We start from the raw sequence: 25,226 nt of genomic DNA on the forward strand, positions 1-25,226 counted from the left end.
ATACAGTTAAATCAGAGACCTAAACTGTAAAACAAAGTATACAAAAATTGACTCAAAAAGCTCAGGTTCAAGAAAACTATAAGACAAAAAAAGTGTAGGGAAGGAATGAAATCTAAGGTACAGAAGAAATCTCTGTAAATCAAGAAAATAGTATAACAAAAATACATAACTCCAAGGTCAATTCAAAAAAGGGATGTCATTTCAAACCGACATTGCATATGTTATCAATCAACGGAACGAGTGAAAAACAACTGTCATCTTCCTGACTTGGTACAGGTGTTGTTGAAGAAAATTGTGGTTTAAACCTGGCTGTATAGCTAGCTACTCATCCCACTTGTATGAAAGTTGTTTACTATTCCATTATATTGACAAAATTGGGTGAACAACCCAAACAGACATAATAGGTTTATGTTAAGTTTAAAGCTGAAGAACAGAGAAACTCAAAAGAACAAATTAGCATACAAGACACAAGAAAGTGGGTACATGAAAATTTGAAACAATCAGGGGAACGGAACATCATTTAACATAAAAATAAAAAAAATTTGGTATGATTGCCAATGAGACAACACTCCACAAGAGACCAAATGACACAGAAATTATTAATTATAGGTCACCGTACGGCCTTCACCAATGAGTAAACCCATACCGCATAGTCAGCTATAAAAGGCCCCGAAATGACAAATGTAAAACAATTCAAACGAAAAAACTAAAGGCCAGATTTATGTACAGAATAATGAACGAAAAACCAATATGATATACAGCAACAAACGACAACCACTGAATTACAGGCTCCTGACTTGGGGCAAGCACATACAGAATGTGGCGGGGTTAAATATGGTAGCGGACGCCCAACCCTCCCCCTAACCTGGGACAGTGGTGTAACAGTACAACATATGAACAAACTATAAAAATTAGTTGAAAATGTCTTAACTCATAAGATCGATACAAAGCACAAAAACAAGTAACAAAAACACAGAGTGGACGTGGCACAACAAAAAGGCACTAAGTACAGATCTGAGAGTATTCGCAGTTACTGACACCTAGTTCAAAGCAAATAACAACTAATAAAAAAATCATGCATCTAAGACTAAAATATCAATCAGTACACATCCAACATCCAATGGATTTAGTGTAAAGACGTCATTAACAGTCCGAGAAAAACATGATCTTGTGCAATGCCTAGATATGCTTTCTTTCAGTTACTGAACATGTGTACGACTAGCAAGTTGAAGTGCAACAAAATTAGCCTCACGGACAACAATTTAATGAGAAAGTCAGCCAAATTCGAGATGAGGTCATATTTTGCCTTACGTTTTCACTTATTCCTCTATTAATCTAGATCAGTTGGATAAGATGTTGCATCTCACAATCGAAATAGTAATATATGTATTTATTTTCTACAACTGTATACAATTAACAAAAATGTCTATAGAAATCCTTCCTTTTCGCTTTCTTTTCGTGGTCCATTAAGGTACTAGAAATTAGAAACTATCGAGTTGAAACATTTTTAACAAGGATTGTTTGGATACAGTGTTTTTAGATGGTAAGTACAGTTTCAAATGTTACATTGGAGCTATGAAAAAATGTGAAATAACAAAAATACCAAACTCCAAGGAAAATTCAAAACGGAAAGTCCATTATAAAATGGCAAAATCAAAAGCTCAAACACATCAAACGAATACTGTCATATTCCTGACTTGGTACAGGCATTTCCTTATGTAGAAAATGGTGGATTAAACCTAGTTTTATAGCTAGCGAAACCTATCAATTGTATGACAGTCGCATAGAATTCCATTATATTGACAACAATGTGTGAGCAAAACAAACAGACATAATTGGTACAAATGTCAAAAAATGGGGTACAGCAGTAAACATTGTGTTATAATCTTAATATTAACTTTTATTTTTATATCCAGAAAGACTAAGTTTCAAATCTAGATCGCCCTCTTGGGGTTTTGATGACCTTCTATCACATCTTCGTCATCCACTAGGGTTACATTACATAAGAACTATTCTTGTTTCACTGCCTGTTAATTTTCTAAAATGTTTGAGAGATTGGGATGCATAAATACATTTTCTCCAATATACAGAATGGACAGTTTAATTTTTTAAGTAGCTCTTTTCCGTCTTTTTAAACCAGTAAGATCAAAACCTTTACATGATAAAAAGAGGAAATTTCTTCCAGTTCAGTTTTCTAATAAAGGAATAGATGCAATCAACATCAGCAACGTTCTTCATCACAAGGAAGTTACATCTAAAATTCCACTTTATTTTCAAAATCAGTCTGTTCCTATTGTATCCTACAGTTACACCAACACCATTGCACCTAAAGTATTTAACTATAAGCAAGCATTGCATGTCCTTGATTTAGAAGAATACTTAAAAAAAAACCTCTGACATGTGACTGTTCCCTCTCGCCTTATATTTACAGCCCTCTGGTCATGTTATTACTGGGGATCTAAACATAATTCAACATGAACATCTCCGAAAGGTGATATCTCATGGTCCGAAGTTCAGAGAACCCCAACTCATCAATTGGAACCATAACTTCAAAATAATTATGGATTCTATTGAGCAGTTGCGAACTACACCTGAGCATGTACTAAACGAGAAGAAGTTGAACTGGACACTTTGTCAGAATGGGTCAAAACAATCAGGTCTCTGATAAAACGTAGAATTTATAAGTTGAAAAACTGTGTGAAAGATCAACCAAAGTCCTTTTTTAGAGACAAAGAAGCTGTGAAATGTCTATCATCTCTTCACGAAAAATATGGTGTTGTTTCTGCGGACAAAGCTTCAAATAATATTGTAAATCGTACTACTACGAGTGTCTTGTAAAAGAATCAGGAATAAATGAGCACTCGGGTATTCCCACATACAGACATATCATTTGACAAGGATGAGATTTTGGCGAATCATAAGTCCTCCATGGCTTCAATGAACATTACATTGAACAGCAAATCTAAGGACTTACCTTGTTTGTATTGGATAACTAAGTTCCACATAATTTCATACAAACAACGGTACATTGCCGGCTCATCTGAATGTTCTACAAAGCAATTGTCCATTATATTGACAAATGTTCTGTCCGCATTGAAAGAGGGTCTTCAAAAATACTGTGAAACTGTTTACTCACGTAGTGGTATTAACCATACGTGGATTATAAAAAATTCTAAAGAACTTCTGGATAATTTTTATTCTCGATTTTCTATCAAAACTTTTGATTTTTCAACCCTGTATACTACCATTCCCCATGTGAAATTGAAAAATCGTCTAAAATAAATAATGCACAATGCTTTTCAATATTAAAATAATTTTTTTACTTTGGGATACCATACGGCATATTTTGTTAATAGTGAACAAAACGGTAAAACATGGTACACAGAGGAACAAGTGATCAGTATGCTGGAGTTTCTTATTGACAACATATTTGTTGAATTTGGAGGTAGTTTTTTTCAAGAAATTGTCGGCATTTCCTTGGGAACGAACTGTGCGCCTCTTCTTGCCGACCTCCTCTTATTTTCATATGAGTCGGATTTCCTTCAGAAACTTTCACATTCAGATATATTGATGATGTTCTTTCCATTAACAATCCAAACTTTCCTGATTGGGTTCCATTAATATATACTCCAGAACTAGAAATTAAAGAAACAACAGACACGGCTTCCTCCGCCTCATATTTAAACTTATACCTCGAATTTGACATAAGCGGTCATCTCAGTGCCAGAATCTATGACAAACGGGACGATTTTAGTTTTGAAATTATCAATTTCCCCCCACCTTAGTAGCAATATACCAACTTCATCTGCTAATCTTCGTCACCAGTGTCTGTGCAGAAGGTTGATGAACCAGAGTTATGTCTAAGAACGTCTCGTCCTTTTTCTAAAAAAGTTCAACGGAAGATACAAAGACCTTGTTGATAAATATTATGTAGCAATTTCACAAATAATACATGATGGTCTTGAAGTATAGATTCTAGGTACTGACTTTGTTTGTCATCTTAATTACGTGTTAGTGTTCTTTTATTTGTCTTTGTAAATTATTAACCTTAACTGTTTAGTCCATTTTTTGGTAATATCCTATTAGCGTGGCTCGGTACTTATGCATCCCGCCATTAAGTTGTTGTGCTGTGGTCATTTTTTGTATTCTTGTCTTTTATTTTTGCTTATGTGCTTTGTCTATATGCCATTTCGTTTTTCTTTGTCGACATATTTGTTTGCTTTTATAGTGATTAAGATCATTACACAATGTTAACTGCTGTACCCCTATTTTTGATAGTATGTCTGCTTGTTTTGTTCACACATTATTGTCAATATAATGGAATTTTATGCGACTGTCATACAAGTGAGAAGTTTAGCAAGCGATAAAACCAGGTTTATCGACCGTTTTTGTGTAGTTATATGTAGGTTATCGTCTCATTGACTTGTACCCAAAGTCTCCTAATATTTTTAGAAAATTCTATCAAGTATACAATCTGATTTATTGACTTTACCATTACCCACAATTCGTTTTCCCTTAATAGTAGGCAAATTTGAAGAAGATAAAAAGAAAATGCAGGTACTCTTTTAACTAGTAACCTAAATGTATATAATTAATTATATAAGCACTATGGAATATTTTAAGATGACAATTACCTCTGAATAATTGCATTCTTCGTTCTTTTTTCATTACAACATATATTCAATGATGCCCATTTGCAGATTTAATCTTGTAAAAATGTTTTTAATTGTCATCACAATAGTTTCTTTTTAGGGGTTTTTATGCTGTCTATGGGTCCAGCCATGTTTTATTAAAAAATATAATTAATTTGTATCATTTAATGATGATATCCACAATGGATATACAAAATAATTACACAATTCTCTTTACAAACAATATTCATCTTCACTAAAACATTCCAATTTTTCTGTACCATTTTTCTTGGTCTGATGTCCATTGTAGTATGTTACTGATTGCAGAACAGACCCATTTCTTTCTTGATATTTTTCTGTCATTGCATAAGTTCCGACTGCTGTAAAAGTGGTTCCTTGGCCATGTTTCTGTTTCAGTTTTTTACAAGGCCTGCACGGACAGGAACAAAACACCTCAACGAAACCTTGCCTGAATCTGTAATTGGCAATATTTTTCACAATCAATTTTATTAATCAACTTAAAAGGTAAATGATGGTTTTCCTTTTTGAAACCAAAATACTGAAACTGTGTAAACATTGAATAATATGTTCCTTATAACTTGTTTATACATATATAAAATTATTACTATGATATAAAATATTTCTTGATTAAGCAATACCGTATAATATATATAATAAATAATCCTCCATCTGAGTACTGCTGTATTATATTTGTCAGAGTGATAATGCTGGCATTGTCGTTTGTTTTTTGATAATATCCTTTGGTAAAATTCTAACTCGTTTTAATAATGAGTACTAAGTTTATTATACCCATAATTGTATGTTTATTAGATACACAAGATATGGTTTTTCTACTAAGATATAATGAAGGAAAATCATAACTGAACAGGGATTTTTATACCTATTATTCATCCAACAGTAAATGATAGGATTGTACATGGAGTTGCTCATTGCTATCCAATAAATCACTAGATACACTTGTTGCATATATCTGTTGAGTGATATTTCTTTTATTGCAGAGACTATCAAGAAATACAAGTGGTATGGCAGCCAGCATATACCAAATACAATCACCACGAATATCATCATTTTTACCACCTGCAAAATATAAGACAATGTTTGCAATTTGAGGTGGTACACAACATTACAGGGAGATAACTCTGTAAAAATTAATTGAACGTTTTAATCACCTTCTATTGTTAAGGAAAATATTAAGCTTCTCAATGATCAAAATTAGTGTTTGTCAAACTGCTATATATCCAATAAAATTTTACCGATAAAGTGTGTGGTTCAAGTTTTTTGAAATTTTTATATTTTTGTCAAAGGGTCAAGGTAAATATTTTGTCAAAATTCAATGAAAATTAAACGAGCCAAATTAATTTGAGTCATGGTGTTTGGTACCACCTTAAGCAGACGTTTTTGTGCAACATTAAGCTGAATAGTCAAAACAATCCAAAGTTTTGATTTATACGGTTTGCTTGATATTGATCATGTCTGAGAATAAATCTATATCTGCATATGATGCTTACTTAATTTTACCTACAAATATCTTCGTTTGATAGTTACACATAAGTCTAAATTATAAACAACGTTAAAACCTGTGATTGCGTTGGATAAAAACCGCAATTTTTATAAGTGTGCATGCAAAACAAATTTCTTGGTTTCTTTCTTCGTTTAATAGTTATTTATATTACATATGGTGAAGCATTCTTCTTTCCTTCATTGGTTGTTACGCGCATGCGATTCAAAGGGTATTCCATGTACCTGACACGTTGTTTCTATTATATATATTATACAATTATAACCTTTGTATGAGGTCGATACGAGGATATATCGACCTGAAAGAAGTATATTAAATGAGAACGAGATCAGTGGTCGATATACTTGTTTAGGTCGATATATCCTCGTTTTGACCTCATACAAAGGCTACAATTGTTATATTATTATTGCCAATAAGCCAGAAGTAGAGCACCATTCCATTTAACAGGTTGTTTCGATTGTGTCAGATATTCTTAAAATAACAGTGCAATATAACTTTTCTAAAATAACCGTGCAATATCACTTTTCTATCTGCTGTTTTCAGTCTACCGTTGAAAATATAGTTGGAAATGTGACTCTTTGTAAACGAATCAAATTAGTTAGAATATACACAATAATATATATATGTTGACGGTCAATATTGAAAATCTTGCAAAATACAATGTAAATTACACAGAAAAAACATTGAAGTCTATTTCAATAATACACTATGTACATATATCATATATAAATTAAGGACGGTTGCTCAGGCAATACTTTAAATAAGGACCTGTTAGATTATATTGACACTCGGACGGACTTCGTTCTCGGTCAATATAATCTGAACAGGTCCAATTATAACGTATTGACCTCGTCAAAAGTCCATAATTGATAAATAATACATAAAAAAGGATAACGGAAATCACCAAAAAGTTATCACACCCAACCAACAAGACTAGTAATTACATGTATAATGTACATATGTAATACTATGTATGTCTAGACATTAGCTTGTATGTAATGCCATTTATTCTATTATCCGACAAAGATATATATTTTACGCCTTCTATATAACAATGTGCATTGTAATTTACACTGCATCGAATTCTTATATAACTGCGAAAAATAAAATTCAGAAAAAACATACGCAAGCCTTAGGGTAAATGTAAATCTAGATAATTCACGATTTGCAAGTTTGGGGGATTATGGGAAATGTGACTTATACGAACCAATCTCAAATTAATTCATATTTCAAATATCATTGTATGTTGCGGTTTGATTAATAATCACATTTATTTTGTAGTCGACACATAATTGATAACAGAAAAGTGGAAGTATGACACTCCTTACGGCTCATTTAATGCAATGTAGTTTATTTTATTTAAACGGAAAAAATCAGATATAGTAGTGTCGCCCACTTTCATTAATTCTTTGTCTGGCAAATTAAATTATCACTTCAGACAGTGAAATCTAAATTCAAGATATATAAATTAGGGTAATAGCAACCGAAGTTAAAATTTTATAACACTCAAAAAGGAGTTGAAATTTATTGAATAGTCTTTTTAACTCCTAGAAGGCAAACTACATAAAACATGCACTTAGCTAAGACAATTGAATTGCGACCAATGTAAAACTAGCAAACTAAAGCTATTTTATTTCGATATAAAGTTAATTAATTTCTGGTGAAATGTGTAGGGCTTGATTATACATGTTATACGTAAACGGGATAAAAACAAACCTCCAACAGGATTGAACTCTGACGTCTTAAGTTGTAACGATTTTTGTGAAAAAGATATTAATTGATTATAATCAATTTTCAGAAAGTTTTGAGACCCGCAAGTATAGAGCACATGCAAGTACCATAACACTTAATTACCACTATGTTTGTCTATATGAAAAAAAACTATTATATAAATATTTTTGGTACATGTATATGTTTTTTTACTCACCCTTCGCTTTGACTGAATACGGTCATACTGTACATGTGTATTTTCTCCTATAGCCTTCTGTCCCCATAGCTCAATTCCAACGCGAGAATATGTTATTATCAGGATTAACATTGGAACAACATAGGAAACTATGATGACAACAACATTATACCTAAAAATACCAGGTAGGATATTCCAGCATTATATTAGCATTAAAAATCTATCTTAAACATTGTAACTATTACCAAATACACGTATTATTAGATTATGCCAAAAAAAAAGACAACATCAGATGTAAACATGTTCATTTATCTACGAACGAGATCATAGAGATTTTGGTAGTTGTCTATGCAAATGTCAAACTTAACCAGTATTTCTAGTAGACATGAACTTCCATAGATGTAACTTCGTCTGTAAATTTTTCATATCTTCTTTTTTTCTATAATTCTATGTGTGAGTATGTCTTATTTTTAAGACTCAAACTATTTAACTTTCGGTGATCTGTGATCAAATAATGAATTTTCAAAGGTGAATTTAAACTGCAGGTATTTCTCCATTTAATCATTGTGCGCAATTGTACCAAATTGAAAAATGTGATACTGATATGCTAATTTAGAAACCTCGGGAATTTAGAAAAACGTAGTATTCGTGTTGTAACCGTATTCCTAAATAACATTGAAATAATGGGTGAGAATAGTTTTCCTTTTTTGCGAATAAAACACCTTTTTTTTTTAAAATCGAAGGAAATTTTATAAAAAAGACGGAATAGATAAACATGAGTCAGCTTTTCAAAGATATACTTGAAACAGAGGGACGAAAGATACCAGAGGGACAGTCAAACTCATAGATCGAAAACAAACTGACAACGCCATGGCCAAAAATAAAAAGACAAGCAGACAAATAATAGTACAGATGATACAACATAGAAAACTAAAGATTAAGCAACACGAACCCAACCAAAAACTGGGGCAGATCTTAGGTGCTCCGGAAGGGTAAGCAGATCCTGCTCCACATGTGGCACCCGTCGTGTTGCTTAAGTTTCGATTAAAGCGATAATCTTTGATAATCACAGTAAAAGTAGTTTTGTTTAGAGCAAATTATAGCTCTTGTATCTACATATATATTTACAATGCATAAACTTTCATAAAAAATCTTACAGGAAATCAAAACTTACGCAAATTTCCCCATTACATGTATGTAAGTTTAAATGCTGTGTGTTTTTATGATATAATAAATTCCTTTTCGAGGAGGTTATTTTCTTTGGTTAGCATTTTTATTTAAAGTCATGAAGTATCAGTCGTTTTCAGTGAAACGGTTTTACATTTATAACCTACAAAGATCCACATATTTCAATTTTATCTGATCAAATTTGATTGTTATGCATTTTTGTTACACATTAGATGCTAAATGCGATAAAAGCGGTTGCTTATACCAAGTCACGAATATAACATTCATTTCAATTAGTAAATAACCAGATCATATGCTAAAACTGTGTTCTCCCAATTAAATGTGTTGACCTCCGATATTTCAAAAATAAGTTTGTATTCATCTTCTTCTTTTAGCAAGGTTACACTATCATATAATATTCATGCAAGAATTACTACTGTGTAGAATTAGCATAGAAATTAGTTTCAAATCAATACAAGTATTATGCACTTAAATTACATTATCCCAGACTTGAATAAATATCATGTGAAAGGTCAACACATACTACATATCATATCTTATATTATTTTATTTAAACAAGTAATTTGTTTTCTGAGCTTTTTTATCCCCTTGAATAAATAAATCCGACTTATATTAACATAAACATGTTTCATTCGACAAGGTGGATATATATATAAAATGCGTATATGTTAATTTCTTTGAAGAAATCTATACATACCATAAATCTATATCACTAACTGAAGGTTGACCATCAGGCCAGACTAAGGTACATGTAATCTGTGTAGAATTAGCATAGAACACTTCGTTACCATATAACAGGTTAGGTGAAGCCAATAATATTGAGACAGACCAAATACAGGAAATGGCTAAGACTACTCGACTTGTAGGTCTTGGACGTAGAGGGTGAACAATTGCCAAATATCTTTTAAAAAAAAAACAAATACAGCATCGTTAATATCATTTTTCATATAGATTACCAAATAAGCAACGATTTTATGCATTAGACTTTTATTTCAACATCAAGAACTGAAGAACATTAAGGTGACCAAACGAAACCTTATTTTAAAATAATATACTCTTCGATATATTGATGCCCCAGGGATTTGACTTAATACATGTAGCGTTGGGATAATGTTAATAGGACTATTAAATTCAAAAGGAATAAGTAAAGCGCGTCCTTTGAAGATATAACATATATATGCACCGATATACTAAGTAAACGGAGCCACCTATCATCGGAAGGAACACCTTTGAACATGCATTTTAGAATTTCACAATTGAGGTGTAGGAATACACTAGTTTTATGAGATATTAACACCATTCCTTATTGCATCTCGCTCAATGGAATAAGATTTATAATCCTTGTATAGGAGAGGAATTTGTATGAGTGACTTGTTACTTGTTTTCCAATCCTTGTATTGCATTGCTGTACGTGTATGTACGTGTTTATTTATTTGTTTTCCGAATAAAATATTGTTTATACTAACAATTTAAAGAGCACATTAAAGAATACACAGTCAAAATCAATAAAGGAAGTGCATTTAATTCTATAATATATATAACACATAATAAAAACACATGTACAACTTAAATAAATAAACAAGCTGTTCTATATCCCTGAGGCTTGATTTCAGCTGCATTATGAATCCTTTTCAATAAATTGTGAAACTCAACATCACATCAAAGGACTCTTCTCACATTTACTGAAAACAAGCTCAAATTCGCCTCAAACGTCCTTGAGTATATTATGTACAAGCTAAGTTACATTTAGAGAATTATCAACTTGACAACTAATGAATATAATCAAACAAATATTAAGAGAACGTTTTTAGGTGTTGTAAATTTAAATAATCAAAGAACAAATTAAAAACAGATAATTTACTTCTACAGAATACTTTGGCTTTAGACATTGCACAAAGGGGTTGAAAGCAGTCTAATATATATGTTTGATGATGTTTACTACAACACACAAAATACAAACAAACGCTTAAATTTAATGAACAACAGTCTAAGTAAAGAGGTTAATCTTTCATCAAATCAATTTAGCAAATTATATTCAGAGGGACCTAGTTATATACTTCTTACTTCAAATACTCCATTTCTTCTATTGCCGTACTCATTCTAACGAATAATTCATAAAGAAAGCATCGTCTTACTACAGTCGTGTAGTTTTTAGATATTGTAATTTTTTCAACGAGAAGTTCTATTTCTATGTTGCTTTGTTTCCTGTCATAATAACTGTTAAATGTTTAATCAAATTTGAAATACTAGTAAATAAGTCCTGTGTGTGTCTTATGACAACAGCATCTGAATACATAATTCTTAGAAATAAATATTTTTATTAGGAATGTTTCAAGATTTACATCACGCTTTTTGAAAAAAAACAATGTTAGGTGTAGAAATTAAATATCTTAATGATAAATACAACATCTTGCTTTTGATCATTTAAATACGGACTTCAAGATAGTGTACTGTTGTTACATAAAATGTATAAGTATATAACAGTTATAAGACCAAAACAGTTCCAACCACACGAATTCTAAGCGAACACAGAAATGACATTTTACTTATTCAAACATTCAGCTTACGTCATCGTAGATAAATAATCTCAACGTGTTTACTGAGATATAAATATATAGCCACCTGGGCTTCTCCCGCCTGGCAATGAACTCTATGCTAAAGAGCTGCGAGCGTTTGGCTGCGGTTGTGCGAAAATTATAAATGCACATCAATGAACGTTTGAAAAGGGACGTTAAATCCGACGCCTCGAGTAGGGGTCATACCACCCTCTCTTGCAACGTTTCTATGGGTGTTTTGTTGCATGGCCAAATGTCAGCCTCTATCTGACATACCACGATTTGTCTTCGCCATTCATCACAGTCGACTATTTTGTAGAACCTACCTATTATATTAATTTTAAATTCAATCTCGTCCTGAATATGTATGGAATCTTTGTTGTAAAGCAAGCATTAACCAATCAATTAATCCTCATGATTCTCGTTCCTTAGTCTCGTGTGTTCTCGTTAATATCGACCGGACCAATCAGAACGTCCAAAATAGTGACGTTCCGGTAATGCAACATCAATCTCTAATCAGGGTTAGTAAAAAGTAAAATATCAAAAAAACCGAACTCCAAGGAAAATTTAAAACGGAAAGTCCTTTATTAGATGGCAAAATCGAAAGCTTAAACACATCAAACGAATGTAAGTATCTTATACTATGTATGTACATATTACCGTCATGTGATATCAAAGTCAAACCAGTAAAATTCTCTTGGTCATTTACATGACTAAACCGTAAATTATGTCTGAAAAAACAAGATTGGACATATGGGATCTATTGTAGAATAAACATGTCTCTAGTAGGTGGAAACTTTTAGACAATATATTAATGATGTCGATTATAGAACCCCTGATGTTAATTTTCAGTCGTTCTTCATAACATTCCGGAAATGGTTTATAAGTTAATGGTAAACCTGTGTCAGTACAATCGCCTTAATGAGAACATATGTCATTGTAGATATCAAGATACATAAATACTAAACATCTCGGACATATGGCGTTAGTTTCTGTGAATGGATAAAAAGCTATATTGTCTCGTATGTTTGCTCCTTGAAGATGCTTAATTATCTTTTGTGTTTGCTAGATAAGAAAAAAGAGATAGAAGACACCAAAGGGACAATTAAAATGTCATGAAATAGGCACAAACGTAGACTTTCTACAATTCCCTTTCTTTTATTTTGTTCTTATATATTTATATAATTACTGAAAATTGCCAGTATACTGATTGTACTTGCCTCTGCAGGTGTCAGTATAATGGAAATCTCTTAGTTGTAGAAGTAAAATTGTTAGAGGGGTGACTCAAACATTGAGTTAAAAAAAATAAAGGGCTGCCACATAGAAAGATATTACATAAAACCAATCTTGTAATTGTGGGTCATGAAATGTATGGCGGGAGGATGTCTCGCACTTCGGATATATTAAGTAATTGACATTTTTTTTTAGTAATTAACGAACTAAGCACTAAGCAAAAATGTTTTAAAGTGAAAAGCTCCAAGGTAATTTGAATCTCAATCTAATTATCATGCCATGAAGAGTCATACGGAATATCGTTTAAATTAATTAGAACCTGCTGTTTAAAAAAAAAACAATTCGTTGCGATTCATTTGTACATGTATCTCTATATTCGTCTTTCTTCAGACTAGGACAAAAATGTTGCCTTGCAAGCAATATGTCACCTACGCAATATTAAAACTGAATAAATATTTCATTTTCAAAACTAATGAATACATGATGAACAATTCATAATCGGTCCAAACTCTCTCATGTCACATTTTATTCATTATTTGTAAACTCGGGAAGTCATTTCTTTGCTTTATTGTGCTGTAATGTTTTTTTTTTGCTTATTATTTTGTCACTTTATTTTTTCAAAAACTTTAAAATTGACACAATAATAAATTTGTTGAAAAGAATTGTTACAATTATTCTGTAACCGGCAGAGGGTCTGGTACTTTTCTTATACGAAGCTTAGAATTTAGCTTCCATTTACCAACTAGACATGGCTGTATCTTATTGTTCATCTCGCACAACCAAACAGACGTCGCCTAAGCATTGGTATAAATGCCAGACGGGAAAAGTCTAGCTGAACACAATTCAATATTCCAGTCAACCATCAGGGTCAAATTTAAAATCATTGGTTTGTTGAATAAATGGGGCAGTAGATTCCAAGGTGCCATTCAAATCAAATACATGTAGGTCAAAGTTTAGCTGACAACGACATGGCAAAAAAAGAAAAAAAGAAGAGACGACAAACAAGTCAAAAACAGTAACATAAAAATCTAAAAACACAGCAACACGAACGACACCAAAATCTGAGAGTGAATACAGGTTCACCGTAAGTGTAAGCAATCCAACTCCAATAGTGGCACCCGTCTTGCAATAAGTCAGGAATATGGCAGTTGTTTTTCTCTTGTTCCGTTGATTGATAGCGTTTGATTTTGTCAGTTTTTATGGACTTCCTCCTTTTTGAATTTGCCTTGGAGTTCGGTATATTTGTTAAACTTTCTTGTTGCTCATGGAATGAACAAATTAGATCCATTAGTTTGATGTGTTTGAGATTTAGATTTTACCATTTCCGTTATGAATTTTCTTTGGAGTTCAGTATTTTGTTATTCTACTTTTTACAACAATTGGAACATATACTATGTCAGCAGTGACACAGGTATTCCATAACGGTCAAACGTCTTTTGATATCCATTGATGAAAGTAAAGGTGTGAAGCAGATATTATTGTTTCAGTAGTTACATTTCTGGATTATTTTAGTTAATAAGTTATAGCTTATTTTCAAAATATTATCATTTAACGAAAGTAAGTAATATGTATATAGTATATAAAATGAACACTGCAATTGCTTACATCTGCCTCTTTTGAACTTCGGTGGATTGTTGTCTCATTGGCAATCATAATACATCTCTTTTGTTTTATACTAAAACTTAAGGACTATGATAACTTTATGTCACACAAGGACACGAGTGCATGTACATGAAAGGGTAATTTACATTCCTTAGTAATTTGAATCTCCGATTTATACGATTTTTATCTTAATTACATAAAATAGTTTGCATACATTGATATTTTATTCAATAAAATGTAAAAATGAAGAAATTCTGTATGATGAAATGCTTTGATCTTGTTAAGTAACTGCATGCAGGTTTTGATACGATATTTTTCTATGTTTTCATGTAGCTGGATTATCTGTTATAATAATATAACTGTATTTTGATAGTGATATTTTTTGACTGATTTCTTAACGTTTTTCACATATCTTGTTATTTTCCTGTTTTAGATGAGTACTCACAAAAATCCCGCCAGATGTTTATGTGCTGTCTCTCAAGTCAAGAATTTGTCATCTGTTAAATTTTTTTCTAAATGCGTGTTTTTTTGTTTTTTTTTTTGGTACAGTTGTAAACTCGATTCGAAATTTGTCCGACTCTGAAGATTTCCAACATGTAAGACCGTAAGAATGTAAGTGTCGTTTGTTTTAGTTTGATTATTATGTTGGATTGTAATTGCATCGGACGTTTACTGCACATTCGTATTATTTCCTATGTGCATGTGTATGACAAACATCTTACAAAGAAGCTATTAAACCAAGAATTCCAAGTAGTGAAGTTGAAATCATCCCTTCGAAAAATTCGGACGCAATGTCGTGGAGTAATTTTATATTGCTTTTTTATAACTGCGAGTATTCTATTATACGATTTTATTTTAAATTCGTTCCGAATGAGGGGTTATACATGTAATGGTTTACGTCTGTACTGCTGTCCCATAAAGTTGTATTCGGTATTTTTCTCAGGAACTACAAACTACAAATCAGAGTTTCTTGAAATTTGATAGCAAGCTTCATGCTAGCATGTATAAACATGTGATTGATTTTCGTATTCATCTCTCAATTCGGTCTGTTTAATGAATATACTTATATACATGTATTCTTAAATTATGGTTGTGAAAGAAGTTTTATCTATTGCCAAAATTGCAAAAAGTGCCTACAAATATTCTAACTGCTATATAAGAAATGACAAAATTACAAGAAAAGAAGCCTTAAATCCCTGTAGACCAATTGTGTCATTATTTGGACCATAGTTACAAAATATTGGTTATTCTACTGATTACTTTCTGGTTCACTTGGTTCAAAAACAAAAGGTATATACACCGTACAAAGATCCTTAACGTTTTATAAAGATAGCTGAGGATTCAAATCCGCCATGTAACTGTTACATTTGACACAAAGCGGGTGACATTGTACATTTTATCATCAGTTTGGAAAATTTTTAAAAGTTATTAAACATCTTCTTATATCTTTAAACGAGCCGTGAATAACTCGATCTGGCTTATTATGAAATGTCAGAACCACACAATGAAACTTTTAGAAATTATTCTAAGTTTTTCCTTTTGACAATAAACCTGGGATGATGAGGATGACTAAACGCAACAGTATAGTGATGATACTCTCATTTGTATTTAATTTAGATAATCTTTAAATGAATCCCTAGAAATCGCTGATATTGAATTAATTGATGATCTTCAAGTCGTAATTATGGAGATAAATAAATATTTAAGGATATCATGTAGTCGAATTCTAAATGTCCTGAAAAAAGTGTGGGATCCGTTAACATTTAAGAATATCCTAGAATTAGATAGCGGAGGTCCTGAAATATTTAGTTGTGAATATAAAGGATATCCTGAAATAAAGCAATTTGACCAATTATATATCCTGAAATCGAACAATGGAGGATCTGAAATAATTCAGGAGGTCCAAAATGATTTATTGATATCCAAAATTAGAATTATGGAGTTCCTGAAATTTGTATATGATATAGTTCGGAGCCTCCTTAAACATGTACATTGTATACTCTGCATAAATTAGTTGTTCTAATGGACTGGAAATGAAAATAAAACTTGATTAATTTGGTGTTTCTGAACGGTTTTCTGGATTGGCCTTCATCGGGAACTCTTAGTCTACAAACATTTGATCAAAATCCACGTAGATGTATAAATATTTGAACACGTAGGGAGCAATATAATAAAAAAAATATCCAAATTCATCAAAGGCCGACTTTACCTGAGGGAGTTGGTACCTTAGTTTCATAATATCTAAATCTATCAACGGATAATTTAATGGTGATGATGATGGAAGTTTTTAACGACCTTTACTGGCTATACAACCCTCGCACGGTTGGAAATTTTCTACCTCAGAAATAACTAACTTTAGCTGTATTTGGCAAAACTTTTAGGAATTTTTGGTACTAAATGCTCTTGAACTTTGTACTTTATTTGGCCTTTTTAACATTTTTTATTCGAGCGTCACTGATGAGTCTTTTGTAGACGAAACGCGCGTCTGGCGCAAATATAAAATTTCAATCCTGGTATCTATGATGAGTTTATTAATGGTATGATAGTTCCAAAGCACTGAATAATGAGCTGATGAAACACTCTAGAACTAACAGTTCACCAGCACCGATACCATCCAGGCATGAAAGACGAATAGGAAAATAAGGGAATCACGAAAAGGGGAAACATGTTTGCCAATAACAGTATAGAAATAAGAGATGTGGTATGATTGCGAATGAGACATCTATCCATCAGGGACCAAATAGCGTAGTTGTAAGTAACTAAAGGTTACTTACATGTACGGCCTTCCACAATGAGCAAAACCCATACCGTATAGTAAGCTATAGAAAGCCATCGAAATGAGAAATTGTAATACAAATTCAAACAAGAAAACCAACAACAAGATTTATGTACAAAACAAAAAAAACATTAAAAAACAAATTTGATAGCCAGCGTCCAACGAAAACCTCCGAATTATAGGCCCCTGGTGCCATTTATGGAAGTTAAAGTATATGTTTACGATTATTTAAAAAAATAAAGAATTGGAGGTCCTTCTTTACTTTTATTCTTCGAATCAATTTTCAGACGATTAACACTCATTGTCAAAATCATTGTGAAGATGGCGTTCCAAAGCACACACATATGTATTTGCTACTTACCTATCTATAGCAATAGCCATTAAAGTAAGAACACTGGCTGCCACAGTACATACTGAAATAAATGTTGTAAATTTACACCATACTAATCCATACCACCAATCTTGATACATCAGAAATGTTGATGTAAATAATGTATTAAGTACAGAAATCAGAGCATCGGCCACTGCTAAATTAACCAGGAAGTAATTCGTTACTGTTCTCATTCTCTTATGGGCTAACACGATCCAAATCACAATTGAATTACCAACTGTGGCTACCAACAGCAGCGTAACGAAGGCTGTAATAAACAGCCCCTGTTGCCACCATGGCATAACGAATATGTTTTCTTCCATCGTTCTGTTTTCCGTAAAAGTGGTGTTTCTTGTCATTATATAATGTAAAATATTACCAAAAATGCATTTTTAATCACTGTTTAAGTCTTTATACTAGCATTCTATATATCAAATTCCTGAAGAACTGCAAATCAGCTCTTTCATCAAGATATTACACAGAAATTGTATGAATAAGTCGTAATCCAATATTTCAAAAACTAATTTGATTACTGTAAAGGTTTTTTGAACAATCTCTTGCTAATTTTTGGCTTTGGATGCGGTATACAATCTATAAAATCTACACTGATATAATTCAAAAGTATAATTAAATCAAATAGCTACAAGGTAGTGGTGATCTTTCAAGTAATCAATCCAATAAAATACCAAAGTGTTGTCAACACACATCGTTTTTCCCCAATCAGAGGAAAGCTACTGATAAGCAATAGTTCAATTACAGTTATACCTTCACTAAACATCAAGTGACAGATTTTACTAACTTGTTATTTTAGTGATCAATATAAGATATTAGTAATTAGTTTCACGAAGCGGTAAATAGCCGAACAATTAACATGATAAACGTCTTTACTTGGAATTTAATTCTACTCTAACTCTTTTTATTCAGACATGACTTTTATATTTTCGTTTGTAATTTAGGAGCATTCAAAAATAGAAAGATATACATCGAATTGCTAAATTACGAACCGCACACATGCACATCAAATAATGTTTTAATAAAGTTTTTGACACGTTGGTTATGTTTTTGTTTCGTCAGGTAAGAAATCAGATATCATAATAAATGTAAAATGCTGTTGATGCTGGAATGTTTTTGTAGGCTGTATAGATACATTGTATGCATGTGTACTTAACAAATTAATAAAATTAGGATTATATCAACCATTTACTATTGCGGTTTACAGTTTTACAGTTATTTAGAACGCTTATATCCGGATATGGTGTACACATTTTTTTGCACCTCATGTTTGCGGTATACCATCTTTTCCGCAAGTTTATTGTTTTCTGTTTGGTATTAAATTTATAGTTAAGATCCATTTATTACACCTTGTGATCCGTTTTTATGGCAATCGCCAATGGCAGTCAGCAGGATTTAAGAACAATTTTGTTGTTCGACCTGTTAGTCAAATGCGTTTTGTTAAAATATACTTTTTCACTTTTTGGTCTTTTGGAGAATGTTGTTTGTGCTGTATTCAGACCCCTCTAGCAGAAATTTTTTTTTGCATGCACACGTATAAAAATTGCGATTTTTATCCAACGCAATCATAGGTTTGAACGTTGTTTTCAATTTAGACTTGTTTATATTTTTTCGTTTGGGCTTGTATTATATATGCCTTCGGTTTAATATGATCCGTTCATCTTATTTTGACTCCTCAAAATTCAAGAGTCTATCCAAAATTGAGGTAAACTATATGGCCTTCCAATAACTGTTTCGATTCCTAACATCACTGAAGAGACATTAATTGTCGCAATCCGGATATGGTGTACAAATTTTTGCACCTCATGTTTGCGGTATACCATCTTTTCCGCAAGTTTATTGTTTTCTGTTTGGTATTAAATTTATAGTTAAGATCCATTTATTACACCTTGTGATCCGTTTATTTGGCAATCACCAATGGCAGTCAGCAGGGTTTAAGAACAGATGCTGTTCGACCTGTTAGTCAAATGCGTTTTGTTAAAATATACTTTTTCACTTTTTTTGTCTTTTGGAAAATGTTGTTTGTGCTGTATTTAGACCCCTCTAACAAGAAATTTGTTTTGCATGCACACGTATAAAAATTGCGGTTTTTATCCAACGCAATCATAGGTTTGAACGTTGTTTTCAATTTAGTTTAGTATATATATATATATACAACTCGTCTAAACATCAGCCCAACAAGGTTAGATCTGTAAATTTGCTTTCACAAATTTTTTGTTCTTCCCTCGCCGGGATTCGAACTCATGCTACTGAGATATCGTGACACCAAATCGCCTGCACTGTATCCGACGCGCTAGACCACACGACCACCTAGGCATCACAAAAAATAAAGCTTTCGGTGGTTGGATGTTACCCTTCCTCGTCAGTTTTAATTTAGCGTCGTAATACAGTACATGATATATAAGGCATGAAGATGGAATTGTTACAGATCAGCTGAAATATCTATTGTAAAGGATCCTACAAATTAATGCAAGATACAGTCACAGAAATAATTATATGTATAAGTACGTCTGAACCAGTGACAACTCTACAACAGATTTATCCATCGGATCACCAGCAGTGATGGTGATACATGGCTGTGTACATTATGTATATACAACTCGTCTAAACATCAGCCCAACAATGTTAGATCTGTAAATTTGCTCTCACAAATTTTTTGTTCTTCCCTCGCCGGGATTCGAACTCATGCTACTGAGATATCGTGAAACCAAATCGCCTGCACTGTATCCGACGCGCTAGACCACACGACCACCTAGGCTTCACAAAAAATAAAGTTTTCGGTGGTCGGGTGTTACCTTTCCTCGTCAGTTTTAATCTAGCGTCGTAATACAGTACATGATATATAAGGCATGAAGATGGAATTGTTACAGATCAGCTGAAATATTTATTGTAAAGGATCCTACAAATTAATGCAAGATACAGTCACAGAAATAATTATATTTATAAGTACGTCTGAACCAGTGACAACTCTACAACAGATTTATCCATAGGATCACCAGCAGTGATGGTGATACATGGCTGTGTACATTCTGTATATACAACTCGTCTAAACATCAGCCCAATAATGTTAGATCTGTAAATTTGCTTTCACAAATTTTTTGTTCTTCCCTCGCCGGGATTCGAACTCATGCTACTGAGATATCGTGACACCAAATCGCCTGCACTGTATCCGACGCGCTAGACCGCAAGACTACCTAGGCTTCACAAAAAATAAAGCTTTCGGTGGTCGGGTGTTACCTTTCCTCGTCAGTTTTAATCTAGCGTCGTAATACAGTACATGATATATAAGGCATGAAGATGGAATTGTTACAGATCAGCTGAAATATCTATTGTAAAGGATCCTACAAATTAATGCAAGATACAGTCACAGAAATAATTATATTTATAAGTACGTCTGAACCAGTGACAACTCTACAACAGATTTATCCATCGGATCACCAGCAGTGATGGTGATACATGGCTGTGTACATTCTGTATATACAACTCGTCTAAACATCAGCCCAACAATGTTAGATCTGTGAATTTGCTTTCACAAATATTTTGTTCTTCCCTCGCCGGGATTGGAACTCATGCTACTGAGATATCGTGACACCAAATCGCCTGCACTGTATCCGACGCGCTAGACCGCAAGACCACCGAGGCTTCACAAAACATAAAGCTTTCGGTGGTCGGGTGTTACCTTTCCTCGTCAGTTTTAATCTAGCGTCGTAATACAGTTCATGATATATAAGACATGAAGATGGAATTGTTACAGATCAGCTGAAATATCTAGTGTAAAGGATCCTACAAATTAATGCAAGATACAGTCACAGACATAATTATATATTTATAAGTACGTCTGAACCAGTGACAACTCCACAACAGATTTATCCATCGGATCACCAGCAGTGATGGTGATACATGGCTGTGTACATTCTGTATATATAACTCGTCTAAACATCAGCCCAACAATGTTAGATCTGTAAATTTGCTTTCACAAATTTTTTGTGCTTCCCTCGCCGGGATTCGAACTCATGCTACTGAGATATCGTGACACCAAACCGCCTGCACTGTATCCGACGCGCTAGACCACACGACCACCTAGGCTTCACAAAAACTAAAGCTTTCGGTGGTCGGGTGTTACCTTTCCTCGTCAGTTTTAATCTAGCTTCGTAATACAGTACATGATATATAAGACATGAAGATGGAATTGTTACAGATCAGCTGAAATATCTAGTGTAAAGGATCCTACAAATTAATGCAAGATACAGTCACAGACATAATTATATTTATAAGTACGTCTGAACCAGTGACAACTCTACAACAGATTTATCCATCGGATCACCAGCAGTGATGGTGATACATGGCTGTGTACATTCTGTATATACAACTCGTCTAAACATCAGCCCAACAATGTTAGATCTGTGAATTTGCTTTCACAAATATTTTGTTCTTCCCTCGCCGGGATTGGAACTCATGCTACTGATATATCGTGACACCAAATCGCCTGCACTGTATCCGACGCGCTAGACCGCAAGACCACCTAGGCTTCACAAAAAATAAAGCTTTCGGTGGTCGGGTGTTACCTTTCCTCGTCAGTTTTAATATAGCGTCGTAATACAGTACATGATATATAAGGCATGAAGATGGAATTGTTACAGATCTGCTGAAATATCTATTGTAAAGGATCCTACAAATTAATGCAAGATACAGTCACAGAAATAATTATATTTATAAGTACGTCTGAACCAGTGACAACTCTACAACAGATTTATCCATCGGATCACCAGCAGTGATGGTGATACATGGCTGTGTACATTCTGTATATACAACTCGTCTAAACATCAGCCCAACAATGTTAGATCTGTAAATTTGCTTTCACAATTTTTTTGTTCTTGGCAGAAGCAATTGTAAGTGCTGTAAAGTCGCCAACTGACCACTCTTTCACCAGCACAGTAACAAAGCAGCAGTACAACATCTATGTTACATCTAATTGTAAAACGGAAAATAGTATTTATATTCTTACTTGTGGAACTTGCAAGCTGCAATATGCTGGCGAAACAGAAACTAAATTCAACATCAGATTCAATAATCACCGGTCTTTTTATACCAAAGGAAGAAACTGCCCAATCACAAGACACAAGAAAGTTAAATGGTCAAGATTTAACGACCTATGGTATCGAACATCAGTGCCAGATATAAATGGTGTTGTGGTTTCTACATAATGAGTTATAGTAGGCTTTTGGATTTGTTGATTTGTAACAATAAATTTTATGCACATGTCATTTTGACAAATCAGATAAACAAAAATGTCCGTTTCAAAAACTGAAAATAAAACAAATAAAACAAAGACTGTTTGTTAATATTCCCAGGAAATAATCATATTCTTAATAATAAAAAATATATTATATACTTTTTTTAATAAGGAAATAGATTTAACAATTGCATGTTGATCTTTCATGACGTCTTCAAAAAATATGTTATGCAAAAGAAAAAAATACAAATACACAAAACAATTAACTCTAGATTTTTACACTGAATACGCATACAATGGATTCTGTAAACATTGGAAAGTTAGAAAAAGAGTGTATTTGATCTTACGTTCGGGTATTTGTTTAAGCAATTATATATCAATATAAGAATTAAGATTGAAAATACATAATATACTGAGACCAACATTCTTTTAATAAATATATCTGAATTTATGAAATTGTGTTTTAGAATTAAAAATTATTATGAAATGCGGTTCTTTCAACCAACATACGTAATAAATCTCAAGACTTTAAACCGTTTTTGCTAACTTAATAAATGTTTGTTGCCTATAGTTTAGAATTTTATCAGTGTTTCGGGATTTTTTGCTTAAAATTGTTTAAGCATGGGTCCCTTTTCAAAAGTCTCCCAACTGCTACCTCGCAAGGTATTCTTGTTGGCATGCGTTTATATGCTTTTTTGACCTCATGTGACTCAATTTTATTAATGAAATCTTTTGTATCTCGAATGTGAAAGTTAAGCCTCTTCAATAATGGTTTTATAATTAGATCAAGAAATCTCACAATGCGTCTCGTGGGAGAGTAACACTTATTGATAATTGGTCGGTAAGGAACATTTAATGTCTCCTACTATCTGACCAGTTCGCAATGTCTCATAAATTATGATCTATTTTATGAATTTTTGAAAGAAGGTACATGTGTCCATGTATTGAATCATTATCATTCTTTAAGAAAGTATACGTCTGGGAATCCATTTCTTTTTATGCCCCCTACGTAGCGGTGGGGGCATTACGTTTTACCCTTAACCGAGTTGGTTTCCGTTCTCTAACTTTAGTTTTTCTCAAACAAATGGTATGAGACTTATACAAAATGCTTATTATCACAAAACACAGATCAAGTTGGAATTTTGGTTGTGTAACGTTTACTGTTCTAGAGTTATGCTCCTTTACAATCATAAAAGTTTCCGTTCTCTTACTTAAGTTTGCCTCAACCATATATTATGAAACTTATACACAATACTTATTACCACAAAAGTCACATCAACTACTAATTTGGGTAGTGTCACTTTCACCGTTCTTCAGTTATGTCCCTTTCAAACTTTGTATGATATGCAAGCAGGGACATCATGTGTGTCCCATGGACACATTCCCTTTTTATTTTCATCTCACTTTATAATTAACACAACTCTCATATTTTCTTGATTTACAATAATTTAAAAAGAAAATATTATCCTCCACACACATGGCCATGAAAGCACTGAGATATAATTTTGAATTTAGTTGAATTAATAAAGCATAAAAAAGTTAAAAGGTTCACGTATTGTCTTTTTTTTTAAAAAAGCAACTTGTTGAAAATATCACCTTTCAAATAATAGAGGTAAACCAAAATTGGGACATCCAAAGTAGAAAACAGAGAGAGAGATTCTGTATGCATCAGCTACGTACTCTTGGTCATGATGAACTGAATGAGAGAGATGATGAACTGAATGAGAGAGATGAAAAACAGTTTTACCCAAAACCAAAGGAATAAATCCTGAACTTCATACTATTTAACTAAAACAATTATTTGTTTTGATTTAAGAATCGCAATGTACAATAAGCGGCATAAATATCTTAAAGATATGTACATTAAGCTGCAAAAATTTCTTTACAGCCTCCGATTTTTTACCTGGTTGGCTGCACGCGCCTGATGAAGCTAATTTGTTTAGCGAAATATTGCGTGAATATATAAAATATAACAACTATTTTTATAACACTCATTAGTGTGTTAAAGTTACATTCTTAGGCACTTATATAATTTAATTTAGTAACTGCATCAGTTTATTTACAAACTGATCCACGCCTGGATAGATTGAATGTTACTTGTTGCTATTTTTAGACACTATATATATATATATAAATGCCGAACGTGATCAACTCTTGTTTTCTGTAATTTCAATCAAATT

General features: G+C 32.7%; 1 protein-coding gene across 1 annotated transcript; it reads right to left on the bottom strand.

The window, feature by feature from the left end:
* Positions 1–4,865: 4,865 nt before the first annotated feature.
* Positions 4,866–18,124, bottom strand: LOC127708439 (tachykinin-like peptides receptor 99D). Its single transcript, XM_052213308.1, has 5 exons — positions 17,793–18,124; positions 9,963–10,166; positions 8,099–8,249; positions 5,533–5,729; positions 4,866–5,106 (listed from the first exon to the last, which is right to left on the bottom strand). Exons 1-5 carry the CDS (start codon positions 18,122–18,124, stop codon positions 4,866–4,868), a joined length of 1,125 nt encoding a protein of 374 aa, XP_052069268.1.
* Positions 18,125–25,226: the final 7,102 nt, after the last annotated feature.

This window comes from Mytilus californianus, unplaced genomic scaffold, assembly GCF_021869535.1.
Source record: "Mytilus californianus isolate M0D057914Y unplaced genomic scaffold, xbMytCali1.0.p SCAF_7, whole genome shotgun sequence".
Lineage (NCBI taxonomy): Eukaryota > Metazoa > Mollusca > Bivalvia > Mytilida > Mytilidae > Mytilus > Mytilus californianus.